General features: G+C 46.7%; 4 protein-coding genes across 6 annotated transcripts; 2 read left to right on the forward strand and 2 right to left on the reverse strand.

Moving 5' to 3' along the window:
* Positions 1-340: 340 nt before the first annotated feature.
* FAM229A (family with sequence similarity 229 member A) lies at positions 341-1,153 on the reverse strand. The gene is made up of 3 exons (XM_049820661.1): positions 1,113-1,153; positions 839-1,003; positions 341-443 (listed from the first exon to the last, which is right to left on the reverse strand). Exons 1-3 carry the CDS (start codon positions 1,151-1,153, stop codon positions 341-343), a joined length of 309 nt encoding a protein of 102 aa, XP_049676618.1.
* A 158-nt stretch (positions 1,154-1,311) lies between these two features.
* TSSK3 (testis specific serine kinase 3) lies at positions 1,312-2,523 on the forward strand. Its single transcript, XM_049820667.1, has 2 exons — positions 1,312-1,456; positions 1,862-2,523. The coding sequence occupies exons 1-2, from the start codon at positions 1,312-1,314 to the stop codon at positions 2,521-2,523; spliced, it is 807 nt and encodes a 268-aa protein (XP_049676624.1).
* A 377-nt stretch (positions 2,524-2,900) lies between these two features.
* Positions 2,901-10,829, reverse strand: BSDC1 (BSD domain containing 1). Of its 3 annotated transcripts, none has more exons than XM_049820135.1 (11): positions 10,743-10,821; positions 10,506-10,566; positions 9,672-9,788; positions 8,859-9,029; positions 8,689-8,743; positions 8,186-8,301; positions 7,748-7,816; positions 7,460-7,541; positions 6,730-7,269; positions 5,548-5,651; positions 2,901-4,964 (listed from the first exon to the last, which is right to left on the reverse strand). In XM_049820135.1, the coding sequence occupies exons 1-11, from the start codon at positions 10,751-10,753 to the stop codon at positions 4,932-4,934; spliced, it is 1,359 nt and encodes a 452-aa protein (XP_049676092.1). In that variant the 5' UTR covers positions 10,754-10,821; the 3' UTR covers positions 2,901-4,931. The 3 variants fall into 3 exon arrangements, with proteins under 3 accessions (XP_049676092.1, XP_049676091.1, XP_049676093.1); XM_049820134.1 differs by having other exon boundaries at positions 9,660-9,788; XM_049820136.1 differs by lacking the exon at positions 10,506-10,566 and having other exon boundaries at positions 9,660-9,788; positions 10,743-10,829.
* A 21-nt stretch (positions 10,830-10,850) lies between these two features.
* Positions 10,851-22,182, forward strand: ZBTB8B (zinc finger and BTB domain containing 8B). The gene is made up of 3 exons (XM_049820137.1): positions 10,851-12,114; positions 14,811-14,989; positions 15,302-22,182. Exons 1-3 carry the CDS (start codon positions 11,169-11,171, stop codon positions 15,617-15,619), a joined length of 1,443 nt encoding a protein of 480 aa, XP_049676094.1. The 5' UTR covers positions 10,851-11,168; the 3' UTR covers positions 15,620-22,182.
* Positions 22,183-26,540: the final 4,358 nt, after the last annotated feature.

The raw sequence follows: 26,540 nt of genomic DNA on the forward strand, positions 1-26,540 counted from the left end.
GGACGGGGGGAGGCGGGGAGGACCTGGCCCGGTCCTGGCGTCCCGTCACGCGTGTCCTGTCCCACGCGTGTCCTGTCCCTCGTGTCCCATCTCCCCGTATCCCATCCCTCACACCCCATCCCCTCGTGCCCCATCCGTCCCGTCCCTTCGCACCCCGTCCCCTCGCGTCCCCTCTCGCCCCACGACCCTCCCGGCCGACGCACCGCGCGTGCGGGTTTCGAACACAGAAATGCTCCAAGATGTCTTTTTATTATAAAGTCCGTCACCAATCTCTGTCCTTGGCAGTTCCGCAGCTCCGGGGCTGGCTACGGCCGGCGCGGCGCTGGCGTGGGGGGCATTATTAGGTGGTGCGAGGCCTGCCGCTCCCTCCCATGGCAATGAAGACGTCAATGGGGACGTTAGGCAGCGTCAGGCAGTGGCTGCCGGGGCATCGCCGCAGCTGCCTGCGGGGAGAGAGCAGCAGCGTGAGCCCAGCGGCATGGCACAACATGGCACGACACGGCACAGCATGACATGGGCCAGCATGGCATGGCATAGCACAGCCTGGCACAGCATGGCATGGTGTTGTCCAATATGGCATGGCATGGCGTTTTCCAATATGGCGTCACAGGACGCTGCCTGCCCCGATAAAGACCACTGGCGGCAGCAGCAGGCAGGCAAGCAAGCAGGGAGCCAGCGTGCCCTGTCGCAGGACAAGGAGGGGTTCGAGCCATCGGATGATGCTTTTGGGAGCAAAACAAGCCATGTTTGCCAGACCAGGGACCTGTGCGATCGGGACATGGCGTGCTTGCGCCAGGGCCAGACCCTGCAGCCCACAGGGTCTCCTGGCCCCGCTTACCTTCCCACAGACCGCTCAGCGCCTACCGGCTCCTGCGTTTCGGGAGGCACAACTGAGCTGGGACAGTCGCCTGCCTCGATGGGGAACCTCCGAGCCTGCGGTGTCTGCTGGGAGTTCATGTCTGGGCCCTGGACTTGTCTGACCGGAGGGGAGTGGGTGGATGAGCTGGGAGAACACGAGACCCCTGGCAATGACGAAAGCACAGGGGGAACGTGGGGGGACCCCAGCCAGCCCCGTAACCCCTGCAGTGCCCACCCCAAGAGCCCCCGCTCACGGAGAAGGCGTTCCAGCCTGTCCCCCAACCTCGCTGCACATCCGCCACCCAACTGACACGGCGTCGGCTGCATCACAATAGCAACTCCAGGTTTTAAAAGGTCCCTCTGTGCCCCCCCGGGGTGCTGCAGGTGCTGAGATGCTATTGAGTCGCTGAGGGATGAACTGAGGGACCGAAGGGTCCCAGCCTATGCAAGGACATGGAGGGGTTTTTGCTTGCTAATGGCTACCAGCTCGGCAGGACCATTGGGGAGGGAATGTACTCCAAAGTGAAGGAGGCCTTCTCCCAAAAGCACCAGAAGAAAGTGGCAATTAAAATAATTGATAAGAACAAAGGCCCAGAAGGTAAGAGGTGACCCCGAAAGGGCTCCAGGCTGAGGCACTGTCCCTACTCGGAGCCTTTTAATTCCCAACAGAAATCTAGTTTCCCACACTTGCCACCTGAGAGCAGATGGGGACGGGACGGGACGGGACGGGGCGGGGGGGGGCAGTGCTGGGGAGTCCAGCAGAGGAGCTCAGGGCCATGGCCTGAGGAACAGGACCTGTTTACACAGCCGCCCCTCCAACTACAAGGGCAGCAAAGCGCTGGTGGAGCCCGGCACCATCCCCCTCGACAAAGCATCCCTCGGGGAATGGGGCCAGACACCCCACAACAACCTTCCCTCCCTCTGCCAAGTCCCAGGGGGGTGCCTGGAGCCAGCAGCACCTCAGGGACTTCCCCGTGAGCAAACCCACCTCCTCTCTCGGCAGAGTTTATTCGCAGATTCCTGCCCCGGGAGCTCCAGATCATCACGCGTTTGAACCACAAGAACATCATCCACGTGCACGAGATGCTGGAATCCGCAGAGGGGAAGATCTGCCTCGTGATGGAGCTGGCAGAGGACGGGGACATCTTTGACTACGTGGTCCGCGAGGGTCCCTTGCCCGAGCCCAGTGCCAGGACTCTCTTCTGCCAGCTGGTAGAGGCCATCCAGTACTGCCACAACAGCGGGGTGGCCCATCGCGACCTCAAGTGCGAGAACGCCCTGCTGCAGGGCCACACCTTGAAGCTCACGGATTTTGGCTTTGCCAAGCTGCTCCCCAGGGACAGCAGGGAGCTGAGCTGGACCTTCTGCGGCAGCACAGCCTACGCAGCCCCCGAGGTGCTGCAGGGTGTCCCCCACGACAGCCGCAAAGGCGATGTCTGGAGCATGGGTGTCATCCTCTACGTCCTGCTCTGTGCCCACCCACCCTTCGACGACACTGACATCCCCAACATGCTGCACCAGCAGCAGAAAGGCGTCCCCGTGCCCAGGCACCTAGAGATCTCCAAGGAGTGCCAGAACCTCCTGAAAATGCTCCTAGAACCAGATATGACACTGAGACCCTCCATCGAGGGGGTCAGCAGACACCCGTGGCTGACTAACGCCTGAGAAGGACTGGCCCTGCTCTCCCCAGATTGAACAGATTGTTTCTAAAATGATGATAAATTTGGAGGTCGGTGTTTCCCATCTATCTAGCCTCACGGGTGGTGTGCCAGGCCTCCGGCTAACAGAGGCAAGGTCTGGTTCATGCTAAGGCATTTTTATCGGCTCACTCAAAGCCCTCGGCCCTCAGCAGCAGGGAACAGGGCAGACACATCCTCTGAGCAGCCTGGGGTGGTGTGAATCCACCTTCCCGAGTTCAGCAAACCTTCCCTGAGGCAGGTGGGAGGAAAGGTGAAGCAGCTGCCATGCAGACCCTCTTGTGGCAGCCAACCCCTTCCCCGCAGGCAAAGGAAATGAGAACACCCGACACAGGCAAAGACTCTGTAGAATTCCTTTAATTGCTGTTAACTGCAAGTCTGTAAAAGGTTTGGAGAAAGTAATCTTTACAAAACTACCAGCTGTTAGAATTGTTCCTGGTTTTCACCCCAGCTAGAAAAGGCTCAGGGAGATGCAGAATAGTTCAGAACAGAGAATATTGCACAGACAACCAAATGGTTAATTTGACTAAAGAGAAAAAAAAACCAAAAGTGACACAGATGAGAGCACTGCACCCTCCGAGCTCTGCTGCAGGCCCAGGGATCCAGCTGCAACTCATACCATCAAACCCCGAGGGAACACAGCCCCAAGCCCCCTGTCCTGACACCCCCACTGGTGTCATCTACCCACAACAGGTTTTCCTGCTATAGCTAAATTTGAGCCCAGGACAGGGTGAGGCTGCAGCACATTTCAGATGCTCTGCCAGGCCCACCGTACACCAAGCAGGGGGAGAGTTGTAGCTCAGTCCCCAGCCCTTGTGTGTTTTGCAGGACAGACATGCTCTCGTGTAAGCGCCTGAAGTCACCGCTGCCACCAATGCACCTGTGAGGGCAGCTGCATTTGAGAATCTCCCCAAAGGGGGAGGGAAAAAAACCAAAACAACCACCAAAACCCCAACTCCTCCAAGTGCACCTAGGTTAATGCTATCCAAAACCAGAAAGAAACCCACAGCTCCAATGAACCAGCCCTGGAAGGGACAAAAGGACAAAGGTACCATGTATAAAACCACCACCCGAAAGGCTAGAGACAGAAGTGAGGGCTCTGTCCCCTTAGGGTAACTGTATATTAACAACAACCACTGAGGAGCATCTCGTGACATTAAAAGGGAACTGCCCCAAAAAGAGAGGCCATGGGTCCAAAGGAAGCATTGCAAGCAGTCACAGGGGGCTTAAGCAAAGGAACCCAAGTGAGCACAGCGAGGCTTGTGACCCTGATGGCCATGGAGCCTGGCACAGGTGGGACATGAGGGGAGTCAGATGAGTGGACAGATGCAGCCTCAGCCAGCAGGTACCACCTGTACTTGGGTGCTTCTGCCTCCCCCCAGGCTGGGAGAGGGAAGGGACGAGCCTCAGTGCCAAGGCAGAGGTTAAAGTGGTCAGTGGGCCAGACTGGGGCTTTGCGAGGGCTGAACTGGGCACCACAATGGAGGGGTTCTGCTCTCAGGGTGACCCAAATCACTGCCTGCCCTGAAGGGCTCAAGTAAGAGCAAGCCACAAGTACTTTGCTTGGAGAATTTAACTAGAAGTACACAAAACCCAGCAGAGGAAGGCAGTGCAGCTGCACAGGGAGCAGCAGCAGGCCCTGGCTCTTAGAGGAGCTACTGCTCTTGCAGCAGGAAACAGGAGTTTCCATTAGAAAAAGCTTCCAATACAAAAAGCCAGGCAGAAGCTCAGGGTTTGGCAGGGAGTTTGGCTCCTTCCAGCAGGGCCCAGCTTTGGGTCAAAGCCACAAGTCAACTGCCTTTCTTTGCAGCAGAGTGGCACAGCAGAAAGGGCTTCTACTGCAGCATCTCCAGCCACCAGCCACTCCCTGCATGGGGGCTTTCTCCAGGGATGGCCTGGCCCACAGGGCAGAGCAGCAAGCGAGCTTGCATCCAAGAGCCTTTGAACTGTTGTATTGTAGATTACACGAGCACACACAAGCAATCAATCAGCCAGCTGGCAGTCTGGCAGCATCAAGCAATCCTGCCAGGTGTCCGAGTGCCCAGCTCGCCCAGGGGACCCCTCGCCTGCATCACATCTGCCTCTACCCGACACTTTCGGAGCAGTCGGTTTTGGCTTGGCCAGTCTCTAGGACCTACTGAGAAGATGGGCTCCCTAGCAGCTAAGTGTACAAGTGAACTCTTGCTTCCTCCTCCTCCACCAGGTCTGAAGGGGTCACTTGAGTTGCCCACAGGATTTAGCAGGAACAAAACTCCTCCAGCCTGGAACTGCTGCAATCCCCAGCACAGTCACACACAAAGGAACAGCCGGTCCGTGATTTAATTCACATTCGATGGTGGAAATGAGCCTGTGATACACACACTGGAAGAAGTTGCTTTATTCCCAGTCTTCCCACTCTTCATCTTCCAGCTGCAAATGAGAGTAACAACCCTCAGTTTGTTTCTGTAACTCAACAGCCATCTGTCAATAGATCATCCTGCCCAGGACACCCGAGTCAGCACAAAGCCTGACATATCCTCACGCTCCCACACCCTCACAACAGGGATTTGCTTGCTCTGTTCGCCTTGGGGAACTTACACACTCATCCCTCTTTAAGCATGTCCAGACAGCTACTCTCTGCTCCAGCTAACACCCATGACTCCCACGATGAGATCCCAACCTAAGCCTGTGTCCTCAAAGAGCAAGTAACGCCTTTGAGAAGCCTCCTGCGAGCTACTCTAGGCAGGCAGCTGCCTGCTGCAGCGCTGCCCTTCCAGGCCAGCAGCAGCCACGTCTCGCTGCAATGTGCTGCACAGCCTTGGCTCCAGTACAGGGACTGGAAGTGGAGCTCAAGCAGAGGGATTCGCCCTCTGAGGTACTGCAGGCTCTCTTCACCTCCCAGGGGAAGCACTCGCCAACAGCAGAACTCGTGCAGCATCACCCCAAGGAGTTGCTGATGGTTTCTGGGAGCAACCTTCTTGCCTATTTGAGTGAGCACCTCCCCCCGACTCACCTCCCCAGACACTTCCACCTTCGAGAGTGCCAGCTGCACCTCCTCTTCAGTCATGTCCAGATCAAAGTCCTTTTCCCAGTCCTCACTGATATCAGTGCTGGAGCCTGTAACCACAAACATCACGACTGAGCTGTCAGAGCTGCACGTGCTCTCCAGACACTCTGGCCGAAGCACACAGCTGCCCAAGCAGGCCCACAAAGCCCTGGCATTCATGAGGCTCAGATCTACTGCAGTCTGCCTGAGGAGAGAAAGCCTCCCCCATTCCCAACAGCAGGCTGTCAGCTCACTGACAGAGACAGGATGGACTGAACTGCACTTCCCTTGCAGCAAGGGCTGGTTCAAAACAAGTGGGAGAAGCGAACGCTGAAACATGTTTTCCTCTGGCCTGGGAGAATTAGGACGTGTCACATTTCAGTCACGCAGAAAACACAACAGATAAGGAATGACAGGAGTGACTTAGATATGGGGACTGTCATAGTCCCCAACAGAAAGAACAACCGCCTGAGGCAGAGGAGCAGCAGGGACACTCCTAAGGGCGACATGCAGGGGAAAGGAAACACCACGCTGCCTACACAGACCACAGCCTTGCCCTGGCTCCCAGCAGGCCAGGGACCAAAGGCCTACTCTGTTCAGCCAGCAGACTTTTGATTTCTTGTCCAACTTCATTCTGCTCACAGACCCAGTTCATGATACTTGGCCACCTTGCTGGACCTTGGGTAGCCTACAGCAGCTTTATAATCCTACAACCACCATAAGCATTATTCTGGGAGACCTGCAGCAGGCTCTGCTGAAGGCAGTATCCCCTGCAATGAAAGATTTGTAAATAGTGTCAGCCAGAGCTGCAACGTGTCCCTAGTCAGGGTCCTGGAAGAGTCTCACCCTCCATTCTCCTGAAGAAGCACAGGAACAGGGCTCAGACCAGAGCCAGCTATGGCACCAGCCCAGCCGCCTGCTGAGAGCAGATTGTCACCATCTGATGTGACCCACTTGACCCCACCCAAAAGCATAAGGATTTGCTTCCACTTTAATTTTGGCCATTAGACAGTCTTTGGATCTAACCTTCCTGGGTGATTTTGGCAAAACCCCTTTTCCCCTCCTCCACCATCACAAAATCAGGCCCCTTCCCCAAAAGTTGCCACCACCAGCAGGTTTCCAGGCCCTGTGCTGGTCCCACATACGCACCTTTCTTGCCATTATTGGAGGGAGTGGATTTCCCACTATCCGAGTTCAGCTCAAAGACTCGTAGATCTGTTGGTCCGTCCTCTTTCACAGTCTCTGTCCTTCCCTGGGCTTTGCTCTCCACCTCTTTGAGCTCCGTAACAGCCAGTTGCTCTGAGGATGCTGCTGACTCCCGCGTAGGTGCAGAAGGATGACCAAGTTCTGGGGGCTTTGGCAGGGAGCTCTGCTCTTCCGAGGTGGCCTCCAGCAGCCTCTGGGAGAGGTCTCCGGTCCCAGCTGGTTGCGCTCCAGTCTGTAGCTGTGCAGCAGGCACAGAGGCAGGGTTTGCAATCTGAGTCACAAGGGAGATGCTCTCACTGCTCTCAGAGGGGCTCCCCTCTGCTGGGGCCAGCTCTGGAGGGAGGACGGCCCAGCTTTCCTCTGAGGGTCCCTTGTGAGCAGTGGGGTGGCTTCCCTCCAGGGCTGCGGGGGCAGATTCTTTCTCTGCTGCTTCTGGAAATTTCACGTTTGCACAAGGCAGGGGTGACATCCCCAAGAACTCCTCTGTAGGAAGGCAGAAGAGAAGCGAGAGATGTTTCAGCAAGCACAGCAGCAGCTGACAGTGCAGCAGGGTTGGCTGTAGCTGGGCTGGGAGCTGAATTTCTGGGAGCGAGGAGGAGCCACCACCCTCTCTAACTGAGACCTGCCGAGGTCTGCACGAGCCCTCCCACAGATCCCCAACCATCTGACCCACCTTCATCCTCTTCCCAGCCTGGCTCCTCTTGGTGAATGCTCTGCTCCGCTCGCTGCTTCAGAGCCTCCCTCCGGGCTTCGTCCTGCAGGGAATTCAACATCAACAGCGACTCAGGTCCCCAGTCCTTTCTTCCCCCAGGCATTCCAGCGTCAGTGACAAGGACAAAGACAAGGCAGCCCAGATCCCTGTTTCTCCAGCAGAAGTATCTTCTGCCTCTCTGGGCTGCACTAGAGAGCTCCTTGGCTGGATCACCCACCCACCAGGGGAGACATCCACCTCCTGACCTACCTGCTCCAGGCGATGCACTTTATAGAAGTAGCGCTGCCAGAATTCAGAATGGGAAACAGCCACAGGGACCTGGGAGCAACATGGGAAACACTATGAGTCACTTCAGAAGGAGGGCTGCAGTTGCTGCCTTGGCTCCTCCCGAGCCTTGCACCTACCCTTGTAACCTGCACAAGACACCTGCATTTTCAGGTGCACAGACTTGGGACCAAGCCTCAGACGCTCCAACATGCATTGGATAGCTACAGAGGAACTTCTATTCCAGGCCCATGACAAACAAGCAGGGAAGAATACAATATGCTGCCTAATACCGCTGTGCCAGTTTACCATGCAACTGCAGTCCTTTCTACCACCAGCTCCAGGGCCCAAGCAGCTCCGGGCTTCCCTGCACCATACCCCAAGTCAGAAGCTGCCCACTACAGGAGCCAGGCAGGGTCTTACCATTTTGGTGTAGAGAGCCCGGATGGAAGGGCTGGTTGCCAGCAGCTCTGCAATCTCCCCTTTCTTCTCCTCTAGATTAAACTGAGAGAGCCAGGCCTCAAGGAGTTCAGCAGGGCCTGTACAGGACAAGCACAGAGATAACAGTCCTTAGCACAAACAAGGCAGGAACAGTTTTGGGAAGTTTCATTGGAAAGATGCTACAGACCAGACCAGCTGGGGTGAGCCAGGGCCAAAGGAGGCAGACATGGGTCTCTGAGCCCACCCCAATATTGTGGGTCCTCCACCAGCACAAGGCCACACAGCACCAGCAGCAGTGGTTTAAACTGGCCCAGCAAACTCCCAGTCTAAGCTAGTCCCCAATGCAACAGATAGATCTGCTCTCCATAAACCGTGACCCCACCCACAGTCAAGCCAGCAGGCCCACTGGCGAAAGGCTCTGGGCAATTCAGGATGGCCCGCAGACCCCACACAAGGGCCAGCTTGGCTTGGCAGCAGCACCATACCATCAGGTTCGTTGCAGTAGGTGGCTGGGTCTGACTGGAGGCTGTAGAGGCGAGCCTAGAGGAGAAGACGCACAGGGCAGAGCCGTCAGCGGTAGGGCACCAGCAAAGCCCTGAGAGGACAGGGCTTGGGACTCTGCATCCCAGAGAAGCTCCGGGAATGCGGCACTCACCTTGGCGCTGTCATAGGGCTCTGTGGTACCTGTGGGTGTTGCCATCAATGTTATGACATCGCAGTCAATGGTCTTATCTGGCGAGGGAGCAAATGTGTCCGAGATGACACCCAGGAAGTCAGAGAGCCCTTTCCTCACCCTTTCAGTTGCACCTGAGGAACCTTCCGTCCTCTTGAAAAGAAAAAGCAGCACAGTATAAGTAACAGTGCCTGCAGCAGGAGGGCAAGTCTCAGTCTTTTCTGGATAGGTTCGTTTAAGGAAGCAGAATGTCTCTTCATACAAAAAAAGTGCTAATGAGGCAACTACGTGGCCACGGCTGGGCTAGGAGAAGGGTGTGGTGGCAGGCACTAGCCTCAGGTGGCAGTGGGGCAGGCAAGCCTTGTAATAGGTTTGTGGGGAACTGAGCCTAGGCTTTGTAGGGAAGGCCACAGCCATGTTCTGGGACTGGCTGGTTTGGGGGTTGGACCATCACAGCAGCAGTTGTGCAGGGCTAAGGCTGACAACTTGCGCGGAGATCTGATGTCATACTACAGTGACACTGCTAGCATCCCACCTACACAGCACATAGGGAGAGGGAAAGCACAGGGAACCTTTCTCCACTCATTTCCAGATGTTCCTCACCACTACAGCAAGGAAATCCCACACAGTGCTCAGCACCAAACCTGCACCGGGGAGAATGCCTGAAACCTGAAGCTCATGGTTACATGTTGGGGTTTGTTCAGAGGATCGTGTCCTCGGGTGCAGGTACATCCTATTCACCCTCCACTTTGCTTTCTGCAACAAGAATCCCAGCTCTCTTACTCCTATACTCACTGCCAGCTTGTCCTTGACCACACTGGCCGTTGCAGCGATAGTGCAGGCTGTGTCATGCTGCACTACTTGAGTGAACTCAGCCAGGTCCCGTTTCATGAATTCCAAAGCTTCTGTGGACTGTAAGAAGACGACATATAGATTGTGCAACCCTTTTGCTCCCCAACAAAGCCACGGTCACTCTGGGAACACCTGGCACATTACGAAGATTAAAGTGCAAGAGCCAGCTGAACCCTTACCCCAACTTGTGCAATGGGTAAGACAGTGATAACCAGAACAACAATGGGCAACAGCTATGCCCAAAACATGTTACAGTGGGGTTTTTTTAAGCCAAGAAGGGAAAAAGACAGGTTAGGAAAAGCCTTGTTCTGAGTTTTACATATAATTAACATAAGCATTACTGTCGCAGGCAGGAAATTACACATCAGAAAGGGATGCTGCAAGCACATGCCCTCCCTACTCAGGTGGCGATTTTCACATCAACAGAGCCCAACGCTGCTCCCCTGAGCCATAATATCCCAGCGCGGCGGTCAGGTCCCCGGCTCCCAGAGTTATACCAAATACACGCGAACTCCCTCTACGCGTACCCATCGGTCCCATCCCCGGGGTGACGGGCTGCGCTACGGCCGCACACCCTCGCAGGCCGTCAGTTAGTGGCTAAGGCCGGGCTCAGAAGGCATCGGAGCCGTTGCCGACAAAGCCGCTGTTGAGACTACGGCCCGGCCGGCGCCGCAGCCCGCGGGGAGCGCGGTGCGGGGCTCCCTCAGCCCTCCGCCGGCCCCTGGGCGGCGAGTCCCGGGGCCGGCCGCTCCGCCAACCCCGCCCGGTGGCTCCTACCTTTTCCTTGACGGCTTGGTAGCTCTGCTGCAGCCAGCTCCGCCACCACCCCGCGTCCTCCCTGCCAGGGGGACACGCACGTCAGGCAACCCGCGTCCACCCCGCTCCCCGGCCCGACCCGGTGCCCGGGCCCCTCCGCGCCGACCCCCGAGGCCTGCCCCGCTCTCCCACCGCCGCCACCCGGGGCCTGAACCCAGCCCGTTCCCCCCAGCCCCGGCCTGGCGATACCGAACTCACCCCTCCGCCATCTTGGCGGCCTGACGTCACCAATATTTACCGACCCCTCACCCCGCAGGCCCCGCCGCCGTGGGCCGTGACTCCCCGTCGACGTCACTTCCGCCTCCGCCTCCTCCTCCTCCTCCCGGGAGGACGGCTCGGTTCCCCCGGGTTACCGCCCGGTTTACCGGGGCTAAAGGAAAGAATCCTCGGCGGTAGCGACGGTACCTGCCGGGTGGCGGGGAAAGAGCCACGGGGGTCCGCGCGGCGGTGGGGAGGTGGCGGCGGGGCCGCTCCCGTTCCCTCCGGTTCCCTCCGGTTCCCTGCCGTCCCCTCCGGTTCTCCAGAAGTTACCCGCGGCCCCCGGGGAGAGGCTGGCGGCTCGGTGGTCCCCGGGAGTCCCTCCTGCTTGACGGTGCCTTGTGGTCGATTCTGTCAGCGGGAGCGATGGAGATGCAGTCGTACTACACCAAGCTTTTGGGAGAGCTCAACGAGCAGCGCAAGAGGGACTTCTTCTGCGACTGCAGCATTATCGTGGAAGGGAGGATCTTCAAAGCGCACAAAAACATTTTGTTCGCCAACAGCGGTTATTTCCGAGCCCTGCTGATTCACTACATCCAAGACAGCGGACGCCACAGCACCGCCTCGCTGGACATTGTCACCTCGGAGGCCTTCTCCATCATCCTAGATTTCCTTTATTCCGGGAAGCTAGATCTCTGTGGGGAAAATGTTATTGAGGTGATGTCTGCGGCTAGCTATTTGCAGATGACCGATGTGGTCAACTTCTGTAAAACGTATATAAGGTCATCGTTAGATATTTGCAGGAAAATAGAGAGAGAAGCTGCTTTCTATCAGGCTGATAGCGGGAGCGCGAGTTCTGCGAGAGAGGGCACCTCGTACAGCTCAAAGAGCCAGTGCTCTGCCCCTGTCTCTTCCCTGCAGGAAAAGGAAAGGATTTCGGATTGCCAGAGAGATCCTCCCTGTGGTGAATGCAGCAGCTGCCATCCCCTGGAGCTCGTCGTCAGAGACCCCCTCAGCAGCGACTCCCCGGACGATGTTAATTCTTCGCTGCCCAAGGGGGTGGAACCCAAAGTGGAGTTTGACTCGGATGAAGTGGAGGTAGAAGTGGGTGAACGGCTGCCGCAGTACCCGACTCCGTTGTCCCTTGAGCAGATGGAAGAGGGGCTGCACGGTGGGCAGGCAATGGACCTGGCCTGCAATAACTATCATATGAAACAATTCCTAGAGGCCCTGTTGCGCAACAGCTCAGCTCAGAGAAAGGATGATGTGGTTCATCACTTTGTCCGGGGCTTTGAGGGTAGGCCAGAGGACGCAGGGGTAGCCATGAGTTCCATGATGGACATTCACAGCGACTGGTATGGTGAGGACACAGGTGAGAGGACTCCGGGGGGGTGTAGTCTGTATAATTGAGGAGGAAACCGCTTAGTGGTGCGACTTCCTTTGTCACTCTCATTCTTGTCCAGGAATATATATTGCTGAATATTATGCCATAGCAAAATAAACTATTGTTCTGGAGTTCAAAAGAAAGCTGTACTCTTTTATTCAGTGCAGCGTTTGGGAGGTAAGTATTTCTGACAGCTTTTACAGTCTCTTTGAAACAGATGCTGGAGCTTGGTGTTGGTGACACTGCTTTAATAAACAATCTCATTTGGGACCTTGTTGAATGGCAGGTGAATTTTTAAAAAGAATCTTCCTCTCATAATATTAGTGTTAGAAAGAGCAATCAGAAAGATTAAGTTGAGCTGCCACAAGAGGGATCTGCTGTAGAACCTGGCAGAGCAGAAGTAACTTATTCCACCGCAGCTCCTGCCAGCGCATCAGTTGCTGGATGATAGTCTGTTTGGTGTTACTTTGAACTTCAAAAGGGCAGAAATCAGTTTATTCAATACTGAGCGATACCTAGAAATTCTTTAAGAGCACTGAAAGCTTTAAACTCTGTGGTATTGCATAAAGACGAGACTTAACTTTTACCTCTAGAGGCAGACTCGCTTTTCAGCTGCTGGTCACCTGAGGTTCCGCTGCTTTCCCAAGCCCAGGCCTGTTGGGATGTCTCACGCTGGCAGGAATATCTCCTAGCAGCGATGTCAGGGACCTGGAGAAGAAGAAGGTCGTGTCCATATGCATTTCTCCTGAAGTGAACAATAAGGATTTGGGCATTTTATCTGCTTACGGCAATGCTGGCGCACAACTTGCCTCATCCAAACTGCCTTACGAAGATGGGAGGCGGCTCTGACAAACGTTGCAAGTGCCGTCGCTGTTCAGGATGTGACAAATGCAATTATGGTGTGGGCCACAGAGAGGAAATCTTTCACTGAATATTCTACTCTAGGTAGCAAGCTTACATTTGTGTCATTTTCAGCTCAAGCGTGCATGTGTGATCTTAAAGCCAATAAAACCAATATATTCTCTCACAGCTTTAAAATAAGGAATCTGATAAAATCACAAATCCAGTCTTACAGTCACCAGAAGACTAAAGTTAGCAGAACAGAGTGCTGTCACCACCAGATCATGCCTATGGTTTTTGACATGTAGCAAGGCAAGAGCATCTAACACACAAACTTTGATTACTTTTTTTTCTCTCTTAAAATCTTCACACTGTTAATGAATCATTAAAAGGGAAATGCTTCTAGAATTTGATAGAGAACATCAGGTCTTATGACAACGTCTTAGAGATGTTAATGATAGATGTGCTTTAAATAGGAGTGGGGAAAAAAGTCAAACCTTGCATTCAGTTATGTTTCTTTGCTAAAACTGAACATAGTAAGCATTTAGTAGAATGGAGGTGTCTCTTCGCCGTTTTTAGTGGTCCTGCTGTCTTAGCATTTTCACAAGACACTAGGAACGAGAACTACAAAGTCCTGATGAAAGAATGGTTCTTTCGTGCATTCAGGCTGACAGTTAAGATAAATGCCACTTACTTTCAAGTGTCCGCGTCTGTTCCAGTCACCCTGGTCCCCGTCACAGCTGATGAAGGGTAAACAGGCACCTCTGGAGAGCCTGAAAGCAAGGCAGGTCTAAGAACTGCTTTTCTTTTTTTAACCAGAGCTCTAAATGTCCAGCAGGGATTAGCAATACCTTGTGAAGGTCCAAAATTGGGTGAGATGAATTTCACTTGATAGCCACACGTTAATACTAGACACTCCTTTTTTTTTTTCAGACTGGGTTGGACAAACCTTAGCACAAGGAATGTTCTACAGCCCCACTTACTTTGGTGTAACTCTTAAAGAGCTCAAGACTTGATATGCAAACACTTTCCTGAATCAGTACCTCAAACAGGGAAAACTAATCTTGTAGAATAACATCTCAACTTTTGTGATGGAAAGGAAGCTCATAACTGAGCTGATACTGACAAACTTGGGAATACCCATGTTTATGTAAAATGTGGTCTTCAAATTTAATTCTCTCTTTTTGCATCTGACTTCATAAATTAGATATTACTTGTGTACATATCATTTGATTTTAGGAAAAGTAAAATGCCATCAGCAAATGTATTGGAGTCCTTCATCTTGTTATTACCAATAGAAAGGCTAAAGTGAATGGCAGTAGAAAACAAGCATTCATATTTTTAGATGAGTGCCCCACATCTAAATTTATGCACTTTGTAAAAGCACACGGGAAACATTGCACTACTTCTACCTGTAATTTGTGTTAAAGATTTTAGTTTCTAATGCTGCTTAATGCTAATGGTATCTTAAAAAAAAAAGGAAGTAGGAGACTTTCTATGGCTGAGAGAGCACAGAAACCCCACTGCACTAAAAGCAAATTTTTGGCACTTAATTAAATGGCTTCTTAAAATAAAATTAATTTGTTTTTCTGTTGTGAGCCAACTCCCTTAAAGTATCAGCTATGTAAGTATAGGCAGGCAGATTTTCAAGGGACTTGATCGTCTGCAGCTGCATGATGTCTTCTGAAATTGCACAACCTACAGAAGTTCCAGGTAAGCCAAATACAAAGAGAGGTGAAAGTGCAATTATCCTGACTCAGATGTGCAGCAAGGAGGATAAGAAACCAACACAGCTAACGTTGGTGAACTGCCTAATCTAATGCATTGTGTTTTTTTTCCAAAAGGTGATGTGTTAGTTGTGCCAATCAAGCTTCACAAATGTCCGTTTTGTCCCTACACGGCTAAACAGAAAGGAATACTAAAACGGCACATTCGCTCTCACACAGGTGAGAGACCCTACCCCTGTGAGACGTGTGGGAAACGTTTCACTCGGCAGGAACACCTTCGGAGTCACGCTTTAAGTGTAAGTTTGAAAGATTATATTTATCAGGAAATATTTTCCCGATCATATTCCCAAAATACATTGGACAAAATGATTGTTGCCAATGTGAGATGAACTTTTCTAATAATAAGTTTAAGCCACGGATATTTGGTTCGTTAGCACTTACATATCCCCAAATCTTTGTAGCTGGAAATGTGATGGGATCGTCTGCCCTTTAGCTTAAGTGTAGATGTTTTTCTGTTCTAGGAATATATGCAAACCAGCACCCTAGAAAGAGCTAAAGTGAGAAGGCAGATTGCCTTTTTTACCACAGTGTTTTATTTTTAACTTCAGGTGCATCGATCAAACAAGCCAATTATCTGTAAAGGTTGCAGGAGAACATTCACAAGTAGCCTGTCTCAAGGATTACGACGCTTTGGCTTGTGCGACAGCTGCACCTGCGTGACCACTACCCATGAGGACTCGATGCCCATTAACCTCAGCCTAATGGAACCTTCATCAGAAGGCCAGGAGAAGGGTGATGCCGATAACGATTGGCCCATATATGTGGAGTCTGGAGAGGAAAATGATCCAGCTGATGATGATGATGCCGATGGTGATGACAAGCAGGAAATCCACAGGAGCTTATCAGATCGAGAAACACTTATGTAGCAGTGAGAGGAGAGTGGGAGCATTTAAAGTGTTTCCCTGGCAGTGGTCAGTCTGCAACTGGAAACTGCGTGTTTGCCCAATTAGTGAGACTGTGCTGGTTTTTTATATTCCATTTTTTTAATAGAAGAGTAGGGAGAATTGGAATTTTTAATACTTTGCAGTGCTGTGCACCAGAAATCTGTGAAGAATCTTCTGTCTGGGGTTCACAGAGGTTGTACTTGAGCAATTTCCAGTGGTGTCTCTGCCTCCTAGTTTTGATTTTGCAGGTGGAACATCTCTGTTTCGTTTTGATAACAGGTTTCTTCAAATAATGCTGTCATGGTCCCTAATCCCTGATCTGAAAGGGGCACCATCTTCTCTCTGAAGATTACATTAAAAGAAATGTAGTTTTCATCCATTATCTTGGACTGTTCTAAACTAGGTTGTGATCCTTCTGTATTAGGACAGTATTATCTAAATTGTAATCCTTAAGTGTTTGCTTAGACTGGATTTGACCTGGAAACCAGGACAGACAAACCAGGCTAACAAAAATATGCTCCTGATGAAAGCATAGACAGAATAAACATATTTCACGTGTCCTTAATTGCAGGTATTTAGAGAACAAACTTCTCTTTCTGTATTGTTTTTATTGCATCTTTCTCTCTGAAGAGCTTGGACTACAGATCTTCAGATGTGTCTTTAATGTCATTTAGACATTAGTAGTCTTGGCTTAAGAAATATTAAGCATACATTATGGTGTCTAGTGTCCTGGTCTCTCAGTTTAGACTAAGCGAACTGCCCAATTTTCTTCAGTTTTTTACACTAGAAGTTAAAAGCTGTCAAGCAGGTTACTTGGCAATTCTGATTCTGGTAGATTAAATAGCCAGATTCACAGCTGATGTAGCCGAGGAGCAGTTAAATATAAATATCTGAGCTATGCATATAAACCAGCTCTGAATACCCTTTTTGAAGCAATTGGGTAGGAAATCTCAGAAAATTTTACTAGCCTCTTTGTATGCAAATCCTTTTCTTTTACTATATTTTCTTCTAGTCTTTGGTGATCCTTCTCATGGTTTGTGTTGTTGTGTGAACTTATCCAAGTACTGTTTTGTTGGTTTTTTTTTTTAAAAAAAAACCTTAAGCGTGGACCTCATGTTTCTTTGCTGGGATAGATAAAGGTTGGCTTTCAAAGGAGGTGAGATTTTTTTTTGCCTTTCCAGTAGCAAGTTGATACAAGCTATCAAAAATCAAGCTGGGAAGCTTTAGAAGAAAATGCACCACCAACAGAAAGCCTGTTTGCCTATGGGTAACCTACTGTTTCCTAATGAAGAGACAAAACTGAAATATACTGTGAAACAAGACTGTTAATGCTTCTTTAGTACGTTGTTCGTAAGTGTTTCAAGAAAAGGCAAATTGTACAAGTCTTTCTAGCTGGAGTAAGTGCTAGATCAGAAGCCTGTAGACAGACATGGCTGACAAAAAAATGAGCAGTTCCTCCCATTTAACAAGGCAGTGCTTCTTAAGGTTTTTAGTGTAAAGGCTTTACATTTGGCAAACATTAGATGGAACATAAAAAACAAAGAGCCCCCTGATTTAACCAGGGTTTGTTTGGGTTTTTTCTGCATACCTTGTGTTTTTATTTTACATACTGAAAAAGAACAATTCAGCTTCTCTATCTGCTTCATCCTACAGTGAAACAGTAGTCCTATAGTCGTGTCGCAATTTACTCGTTGAGAGGTGATCTGGTATCACAAATGGAGTTAAAAGTTCATTGCCAGATCAGGTAGGATGAGGAAAGAAGAAACAAGCTTCTTTTTAAACAAGTCGCTTTACTAGTGATTCCTGAAAAGAGCAGAAGGTAAAGAGACTTGTTCTGAAATAGTCTGGTCTAAATTCTTGATGAGTGCCACCTTCGCAAGAAGATACTGGCATCCCGTGCTACATTTATTTTCTGTAACTTAAGTTGCATAAGCTTTCAGTAGTCCCTATTCCAGGTCATCTGTAAATTTGAGTTTGTAATAGCTGAACTGTATCATAGTGATATATATCATCATAGAAAAATCTCACTGGGACAAGATCTTTAAAAAATTCAGGGCTCTATAGCCCCTATTTCAGTCATTGAAATTAAGACCATCAAAACTCATGTAGATGCCAGATTTGGAGCTGAGCTCCTTTGAAGATCCTGCTGTGGTTTTGGGTCCTTAGCACTTTTGAAAATCTGAGCAAAATGTTGGCTTGTAAATCATGCTGGCACATTTGAAAATGCCACCTCCAGCCTACCAGGGCTAGTCTTTTGGACTACTACTCTATTTTTGTTGAGTCCATCCAACATCAGAGGGTAGTTTTTTTGGTATCTGCTTATCTGATAAAGGATGGACTTCTGCATGTGAGAACACCTGAAAAAGAGTCACGGATTATCTGTGTTTGTTGGGAGACGAACTCACTAATGAAAGTGGGGTAATAATGTAAACAGGGATCCAAAATGGTATTTAGCGACCAGGCATCCCAATTTCAGGCCATTCTAGCGTGAAGATGCCACCTCATTGTAAATATTGGTAGAAGCCACTAGACGTGGAATATCAGCTGGGCATGGTTCTGGCTAGTGCACCACAATTAAACTGTCAGAAGGTTTAGCTGTGCTGAGGTGCGGGCTAGCTAACTCTGAAACTGTAAAGTAATTCAGAGTAGGGAAAATTAACCTCTTGCGAAAGTCTGTTAGTAAGAACTGCAGGAATGACTGCAGAGCCCTTCAGCAATTTTACTTCAACCCGCTTTCTTTGGTCTTAGAGATTGTTCTTGTGTGTCTTGTGCATAGAGAATGGAGCTGTGTTAAGGTTTGTGTAACACTGGGTAAGGGGTGTGGGTGGGGGGTACGCTGTTCACATTCCAGATTGAAAGTGACCACCAAAATCGATGTTTCCTGTTGATCTGTCATATTGTGCTGCTTTGTTTTCAATGGAGTCCTTCAGCCTTTGTATTTAGAAGAGGATGTAGTTTATTCACATTCTTGTGACCAGATGTTCATGTAAATCTGTTTGCTGTGCTTTCCATTTAGTTTTTGGATGTTTTTCCTGAAATCTTCCATTGTAGATCCAGCCTCTACAAGCTTTGAGAAAATGATGCAGCTGATTTAAAATATTCATATGGTGCTTAATGAAGAATCAAAAATAATGTTTTTAGGAAAGTTATTTCTAATATCTCTTTCTCAAAGTTTTTTAAAGGCCACGCAGACTACATATCTTAAAGTCTTAGCTCTATGTAATTGACTTTGTTCAGGAGTATACGTTTTAAAGTATTTTTGCACATAATTGCACTGTATTTCACTAAAGGAATACATGCTGCACTGGTATTTGTAGCGCATTTAATTTCTTGGTGCAAGACCTTGTAAATCTTCCAAATGTGGTCATTTAATTTACTGATGTTTTGTAAGGCAGTTTCATAACTGAAGTCCTTTAGTCTAGTTTAAATGACAAATTCTTATAAACCGAACCTTATTTGTAGAAGTGACTTAACTATATTTGTGGATCTTGGAGCATTCTGGAGCTTTCTGATTGTCTAGAAAATAAAACTCTCTGAGAGGGTTGCTTTGATTTTTTACCGTTCAAAAGGTGACTAAGTAAACCTGAGAGTGTCTAGATTAAGGCTCACATTTCAATTTCTGGGAATTAAAAATGAATATATCCATTTCTGGTGGCAGACAGTTTGCAAGCAAGAATCAGATTCTTGGTAGGAAAGGACTAAAAGGATGCTGTCAAAACCCAGCCAACCTGGTGGGGTTTTTTTTAGAAAAGCTTTTATATTATTAACACTGACTTTGTTTCCTTACCAGTTTTTGTAGTTTTATAATCATCTTAACTTTTGAAACTCTTTTTAAAGCATTTCATTTTTTCGTGCTGGGTGAGAGAAATCCATGCAGCTGGGAAGCACTCACTGATCCTACCTAGAAGAAAATGCTGTCAAATGCCTACAATAAAATGCATGCGGATGGGGGGGAACAGACTCCCAAGTATTCTTTCTAGATAATTTTAAATTATATTGGGTATTTCACAAACAGACTTTTTAAAACTTGCTTTTACAGACTACGATATTTAAAACCTCTATTTACCTGTTGTTTTAGAATATCCTGAATCAATGAAGAATGTAATAACCCCTTCTTTCTTTTCACTGTTTTCAGTTGAACAGTGAAATCTGTTCATTTTTATTTTATTGGGATCTTTAGGTTCATACATTTTTGTTCCAGAAGTGCCTGGGAATTATTCATATTTCAAAATGTCTTTTTTTTTTTCTTTTTTTAAATTATTAAAACATTTTCATTAGTATTAAAGATTTTTGGATCCAACTTAAGTTGACAGTGCCCTTTAACATGCACATAAAAATTGCATTTCTTCTCTTAAAGGCCACTGTTAACATGTCAACCAAATAACTGAAGACAGTCTGTTTTTTGCCTTTTGTTGGATTGTTTGAAATTCAGATTTTCTACATGTCTAGAAATGTTAGTAGCATGTATGAGAACAAAAAGCTCATGAAGTTGTTAAAACCTTGCCAGCGGCTCCATTTATACACGTACGTGTGGTGTGCATGCCCACACAGAGCTGCTTTTAGGTCTGGAGTTATAGTTAAGATGTCATCATGTCTGCCATGTAGGTCAGCAGAGAACTTTTACTAAAACACCACCAGTGATTATAGTGACTTCTTTGGTTTTTATTAAATAGTTATAGGCAGGTGTCTGAGTACTAGTAAGTTAAAAAAGAAAGAAAAAAAATTAAAAATCAAACCAAACCAAACACTACCCACCACCCAAAAAAAAAAAGTCTCAAAACAATGTGGTGTACACAGCAACTTTAAATGCCACACCTAAATATCCAAAGACAATATACTAGACTTTAAACTTTGGACTGCCAGTCAAGATACAAAATATTTTAACTGCCAAAATATATGACTCCATACTTCTTACATGCTTTTAGCATAACCAGCTAAGTCTCCAGTCCTATGAAGGCTTAGACACACAGTTGGTCCCACTGATCTCGAGACTAGTTATAAGGGTAAAATTTAAGCACACACTGACAGTTTTGCAGAATTAGAAACCAAATCAGGTCTTAAAAGTTCTTAAAGTTCTTCAGTGGCAAGGCTTATTTTAATTTTTAGCTGCTGGCTTCTTTTTGATTTGGAGGGGAACTTGTGAACACAAATTTAATTTTAGAGCCAATAGCTGTGCTACTGATTTTTCAAATTCTGTCTTGTTGTTTGGTTGTTAGTAACTAAGGTATGCGAGCTCTGACCCAAACTAGTGCATATTACTCAAACAAAAATAGGAAGCTTGCTTTGAAATTGTTTCTTCTTGTAGTTGTTTGTGTTTCTAATACAAGACAGGCATCTTTTGCTGGTAAATAATGGCTATTGATAGCTATAACAGCCTTTTCTAGATCACTAAAGTTTTGAATACTTCAGTGTTTGGAGACTTGGAGGATTCTTCTCTCCTCCTGTAGGAAAGTGAAAACTAGAATACTCACTAAACTAAACAAGAGTTAACACTTTGGGGAGATGCCTTGATTTTAGAACCTGCTTATTTTAGATACCATCATGCAGATGGATTTATGGGTAGATTCAAGGACCTTCATAAATCTCCAAGCCCATTCCAGGATCTGTCCAAGTGAAAGCCAGTACAGTAATAGTACTGTATTATTAAACAAGATGCTATATATTTGTTGAGGAAGATTTTCACTTTTGAAAACCAATGTGTGAATGTTGCCAGTTAATACAGTATCTTCAGACAGATCAGTGGAGTAGTTCAATCAAAAGTAAATTGTCCTAAAATACTAATTGGTACAATAGCATTTTCATTTGTACCACCTGAATCTGATATATGTGAAATCCAGTTACTCCAGCTTTCTCTGAATGTCCATCTTCTTTTACATTTTTTACTGTTTTAACTCTTCTTTTGTTGTTTACCGAACTTTTAAACATAGCAGATCATGACTTTTTAAAAAGTGCTCCAGTACAAGCAAAATAAGGGTACTTAAAAAAAAACACCGGCAACTAAGAAGAAACAGTATCCAATGTTAAGCAGGTTATTTTGATGAGAAAGAGGAGTGCTAGGGAATGAAAGAAGGGACTGATATCGGGTGCTCTGCTTCCACAGGTATTTGGGATCAATAGTTCTATGTGGGAAAAAGGTCGCGTAAAGTTCTGAATCCTGGGTCTTTATAGTATTTTAGAAAAGACAGCCTGGCAGCATTCACAGACAATTCAGAGTACAATCCGGGTGGCAGTGTGAACCCAGCGGCCCTTTCCAGATTTAGTAACTGGATGTTTTCCGCAGATCAGTAATAGAGAAGTTGCACTGATGTTTTACCGCAAGCTGCCAGATCTGCAAGTGTACCTCTCCTGATGCTGAGGTGTCTGTGAGCGTACGTGTCAGGCTGGAAGAGAGAAAACCAAATTGAACCAAAGTTGAGAATTAACGTGCATCACCACCATACAGGCAATTTACCCTTTTTAAGGGGTGGGGATCAAATCTTTAAGTGCTTTTTGTAACGTTTTTTCTACAGTGGTGCATTACTGAATTTGTCTTTATTGTATGTTGAATTGTGTATGTACTACATATGTTTACATTGTTGTATGTAGTCTGGTTCTTTTATAGTGAAAGAACAGAAAACATTAAATAAATACTAATCTCACAGTAAGTATTCATTTTTTCCATTGTTTTACATGACAGATATGGGGCACCGAAGCACTCGTCCCCGCTCTTGTCTCCCTGGCTCTGAGGGCCACGGGGTTGTTAGCATCCCTGGTGAAAGGGACTCTCACTGTGGGAGAAGGAAAGTGGGAGTGCAGGGCAATCAAGGGAGATGAGAGGTTGTCAAAGAGCTTGCTAATGATTTGGGGAGAATCAATTGTTTAGATCAAGGTCTAAGTCATCAACATAGATGAGCCCTATGCAAATATGCTCACAATTTTAGGTGTTAAGGGAAGCTGGGTTGAAGATAAGGATACGTCTAACAAGTATTTAATTTAATTCTATTGGTACAGGATTAGGATTTTAAGTTCCTAGTACAGATAAAGCTACTGACAAGTTATGCTGAGATGCTTGTACAGCTGCTGCCTCTGTTAACACTGCCATCAAACCTCAGACTTTTCCTAAGTTGTAAACTTTGTTTAGAAGATGGCCTGCTCGGTTTCTGTTAGGCGTACTGGCAGATGGAAGATTCCTCCCTGTACTCAACATTTTAGGACAGTGTATTATGTTTTCCTTTTCATTTTGAAAAATGAAGTGATCTCCTGGCAACCTGGAGGCTGCACAATCATTTGTATTTGTAGCAGAAGACAACAAGGATGCAGCTCGGGATCTTCGTGAAGACCGGCTTTGTCACACGGAAAGTTGATGACAGTAAAGATGATGTTGAGGCAACTGAACTAAAGCCAAATAGAAGTTGGTAGTGTATTAGATGAAAATTGTAATCTCATTCTTAATTCATTTCTAGTGTCTTGCTTATTCCCCTATCTCCAGACCATGTCTATGTAACTTAAAAAGCTCTTTCATTATGACAGGGATACGGTCTTATCTTGCATATTCCTCAATATCTTTGTATTCCTCAAGGCATTAGGTCCTGTAACACTGAAAAGTTTTCTGACATGGAACGATTAGCAACTCATCTATGAACTACGGAAAAATATGTATTTTTATGTCACACAAAGTTTCTTGAAAGCTTTTAAACAAACAAAATATTCTCAGAAAATTACTTTTCCTTTAAGAGGTATAATACTATTTTAAAAGCAACAATTTTTGCAGGAGCATGGATTAAAATTCCTGCTGTCCACATTTTCTCATTAAATGCATTTTTAGATCCAGCGCAAAAAAAACCCCGGCAACTAATTAATTCTAATTAATTCCCCAAGCATGGTACATTTCTGATCCAGTGGAAAAAACCAATGCAGCTATTTCTTCAGTGGTAGAAAAAGGAAATAAATTGTGTTGCTTTAGCCCAAGATTATATGCTATTTTACTTATACTTTCAAAATTTAAAATAAAACCCTTGGTAAATGCATATTACTTCACTCACACATTTGGGAAAAATCCATTGCAACTCTAACAAATTAATCTTGTGAATCAATGCATGTCAGTCTTCGAACTATGGTATGTCAGTTGTTCTAGTATACAGTCTTGAGTTTTCTTTGGCCAGAAATATCACTATATATTTAAAGTCAGAAAACATACTATAACTGAACTCTGTGATTTTCGAGAAACATTTGTTTTAAGGAAAACTGTTTAAGGAAAATCTTTTAACTGGTGTTACTATTAATTATATTTTGTTACTGAAACCCAAATAAGACAATGAAAAATTTATGTTAATAATTTTTGTATCAGCACTAACAATGTCATTTTTTTAAAAGTAATTTGTAAATTGTTCTCTGAAAAGCAGACTATTAGTCTTGCTTTGCAACACTCCTCCTGTTGCTGTGAGAAGCACCTCCTCCACATAGCTGCCAAGTTTACTCCCATTGGATAAGCTCTCCAAACAATATCTCAACTCAAGTGGAACTGTCTTGGCTAGACACCGTAATTCTAAAATTTAGAAATACAAAACAAAAAAATAGATTAAACAACTAAATACATTTCTGGAATCAGTGGATTGCTTGTGATGTATTACTGTGCAAAACAGGATGAAATCAGTCCCTATGCATGAGAAAACCAAAGTCTGTTCCATGGCCATTCCTACATGCACTGCGCAGACTCGAGGGCACGGTTTCTGAAGTGCTCTGAGTAAAGCACTTGCAACATCTTTAAAAATTCTAATTAAGCTACTCTAGATACCACTGCATTTTTTTCTACATTTTAAATTCTATTACCTCTTCCTAGCAGATGGAGAACCCTTGAAGTCCTATTAATATTGATACAAACTACCAAGCAAAGCACTCTCCAATATACAACTGAAAGTACCAATTACCTGAAAAGTCAGCTAAGTCAAACAGAGAAAAAACCTACAAATAGTTCTTTTCAAAAGGAAGTTTTCAGCAGATGAAGTAATTTGGGCATGGATCTGAAAAAATATGTAGAATGTTATATAAAAAGAGGTGCTACTTAGTTGAATTGTCAGGCAAAATCAAACTGTAGAAGAATGAGTTCAAGCGGCATTAAAAACTGATACTGCAAATAAATTTACTAGTTTGTATTAAACAAAGTCATTGTTTAATTGTCTGTCGTCTTTATTTCTCAATACCAGAGTCACTAACTGAAAGGTTATGTTAGTTGGCAATAAACTGAATTCAATGAAATTCCCCAACTCAAGACTTTTGCGTCAAAATTGGTTGCTCTATGGAAGAACATGACAGGCAATATTTTTAGTTGAATACTCTTCCAGTCTCCTACAGTTTGTGACTTGGGGACTTCTGAAGGCACAGGACATTTCTACACGTAGCTAGCTCTCAAGTCTCTCTCATGACCATGTCTAGTACAGCCCTGTAACACTCATGAACATTTCGCATCCACAACAGCCTATAGCAAGCAGTTCCAGTGCCGAACTATGTGATATACAAAGAACCACGTCCTCTTGTTTGCTCTGACCCTGCCACCTGCTAGCTTCATTTGCTATCACCTTCCTCTTAGGCTGGAATAAGCAGTGAACAATCAGTCCCTATTGATCTTCTCATGATTTTATAGATTTCCATTTACCTCACCTGCTTAACTTTTTTTCCTAGCTCAGACATCTCTCATTCTACAGACATTTGTACAAAGCTGTGCCAGACTTTGATCATTTCTCTTTTCCCTCCCTGAAGCATTACAGGTTCCTGTATACACGCTTTGAAATGAGTGACCCTGGGGCTGCATACAGTATTCAATGTGCAGGTGTGCACTATTAATTAATGGTAAGAGCTGTGAGATGCTGGGTGCTAGGGTTGTGTTGTCTAACCCTGAAAGGGGAACGATGAGGAAAAAGATGCTCTAATGGTCCCCTGGGCTGACTTTGGAACAGGTTCTGCTAATACAGTCTTTAGACTTTGATGTAAAAGCAAGATAAATTACATTAAATTTGCACGTGACGCTGATCAGAGGATGACTATGGACTGGCAATATGCCATGGCTGGAAAAGGCTGGTCAGTTGTAGGTACATCAGATTGAAATGTTTTCAGTTGATAATTAACACCATTGCCCAGTGGACTGAAAAGATACATGCAAAATACTGTGTAAATTCCAATTGCTTTCATGTTCAAGAATGATTAATTTAAACTGGTCAGGTACAAAGTGGAGCCTTACGCAAGCAGAACAGGCCTCATGAAAGATTTTAAAAGTGTGGCCTGCATTTGAAAGGAGATGGAACCTACAAAGCTATGGATGTTTATTAAAAAGGGGGAATTAAGCCGGTGACAAATATTGTTACAATATAAATGGATATAAATTGAATATGAATAAATGATATACTGGGTGAATGTTTCTTAGAATCAGAGGAAAGAGTCTTTAGATGTCTTTCCCATTTTGCTATAGTGGGGAAAGGAACATGAATTGTTTCAAGATGGAATGTCTTAAGTTTATGGAAGGGAAGGCTAAAAAAGATACAAAGGATACAGTTAAGGCAGAATGGCTCCCACAGGAAAACAAGTATTTATGAGAAATATCTGGGGTGTCAAGAGCACAGAAAAGACCCTGGTGGCAAGAAGAGGAAGGAGAAAGATATCAAACTTCGAGTGAGAGAAGGTGAGAGGTTCAGGTACTAGGATTTCAGATGTGCTTTTTTCAGAAGATAACAGACATGAACAGGGGAAAAAAAAATAAAAGAAGAGGATACATCTCCTTTTGAGGAAGCTGCAGGCGCGTTAAAGAAGGATTTGGGTCATCAAGGCCCCCGCTATACATAAAGGTGTGAGAAGGAAGCATCTAGGGCATCACATCCCCTCCCGGACGGCATGTGGGTGTGGGAAGAGGCGAGCAGCCCCGACTGCAGGGCGA

The sequence above is a fragment of the Accipiter gentilis genome, chromosome 17 (genome assembly GCF_929443795.1).
Source record: "Accipiter gentilis chromosome 17, bAccGen1.1, whole genome shotgun sequence".
Lineage (NCBI taxonomy): Eukaryota > Metazoa > Chordata > Aves > Accipitriformes > Accipitridae > Astur > Astur gentilis.

Coding starts and splice junctions, on each gene's coding strand:
- FAM229A (XM_049820661.1), bottom strand. CDS start 1,153: ATGTGCAGCGAGGTTGGGGGACAGGCTGGAACGCCTTCTCC. Junction 1,004..1,112: donor CAGGCTGGAACGCCTTCTCC/GTGAGCGGGGGC, acceptor GTGTTCTCCCAG/CTCATCCACCCACTCCCCTC. Junction 444..838: donor GCTGAGCGGTCTGTGGGAAG/GTAAGCGGGGCC, acceptor CTCTCCCCGCAG/GCAGCTGCGGCGATGCCCCG.
- TSSK3 (XM_049820667.1), top strand. CDS start 1,312: ATGGAGGGGTTTTTGCTTGCTAATGGCTACCAGCTCGGCAGGACCATT. Junction 1,457..1,861: donor TAAGAACAAAGGCCCAGAAG/GTAAGAGGTGAC, acceptor CTCTCTCGGCAG/AGTTTATTCGCAGATTCCTG.
- BSDC1 (XM_049820134.1), bottom strand. Junction 9,030..9,659: donor AGCTGGCAGTGAGTATAGGA/GTAAGAGAGCTG, acceptor TTTCTTTTCAAG/AGGACGGAAGGTTCCTCAGG. Junction 4,965..5,547: donor AGGTGGAAGTGTCTGGGGAG/GTGAGTCGGGGG, acceptor TCTCATTTGCAG/CTGGAAGATGAAGAGTGGGA.
- ZBTB8B (XM_049820137.1), top strand. CDS start 11,169: ATGGAGATGCAGTCGTACTACACCAAGCTTTTGGGAGAGCTCAACGAG. Junction 12,115..14,810: donor CTGGTATGGTGAGGACACAG/GTGAGAGGACTC, acceptor TTTTTCCAAAAG/GTGATGTGTTAGTTGTGCCA. Junction 14,990..15,301: donor TTCGGAGTCACGCTTTAAGT/GTAAGTTTGAAA, acceptor TTTTAACTTCAG/GTGCATCGATCAAACAAGCC.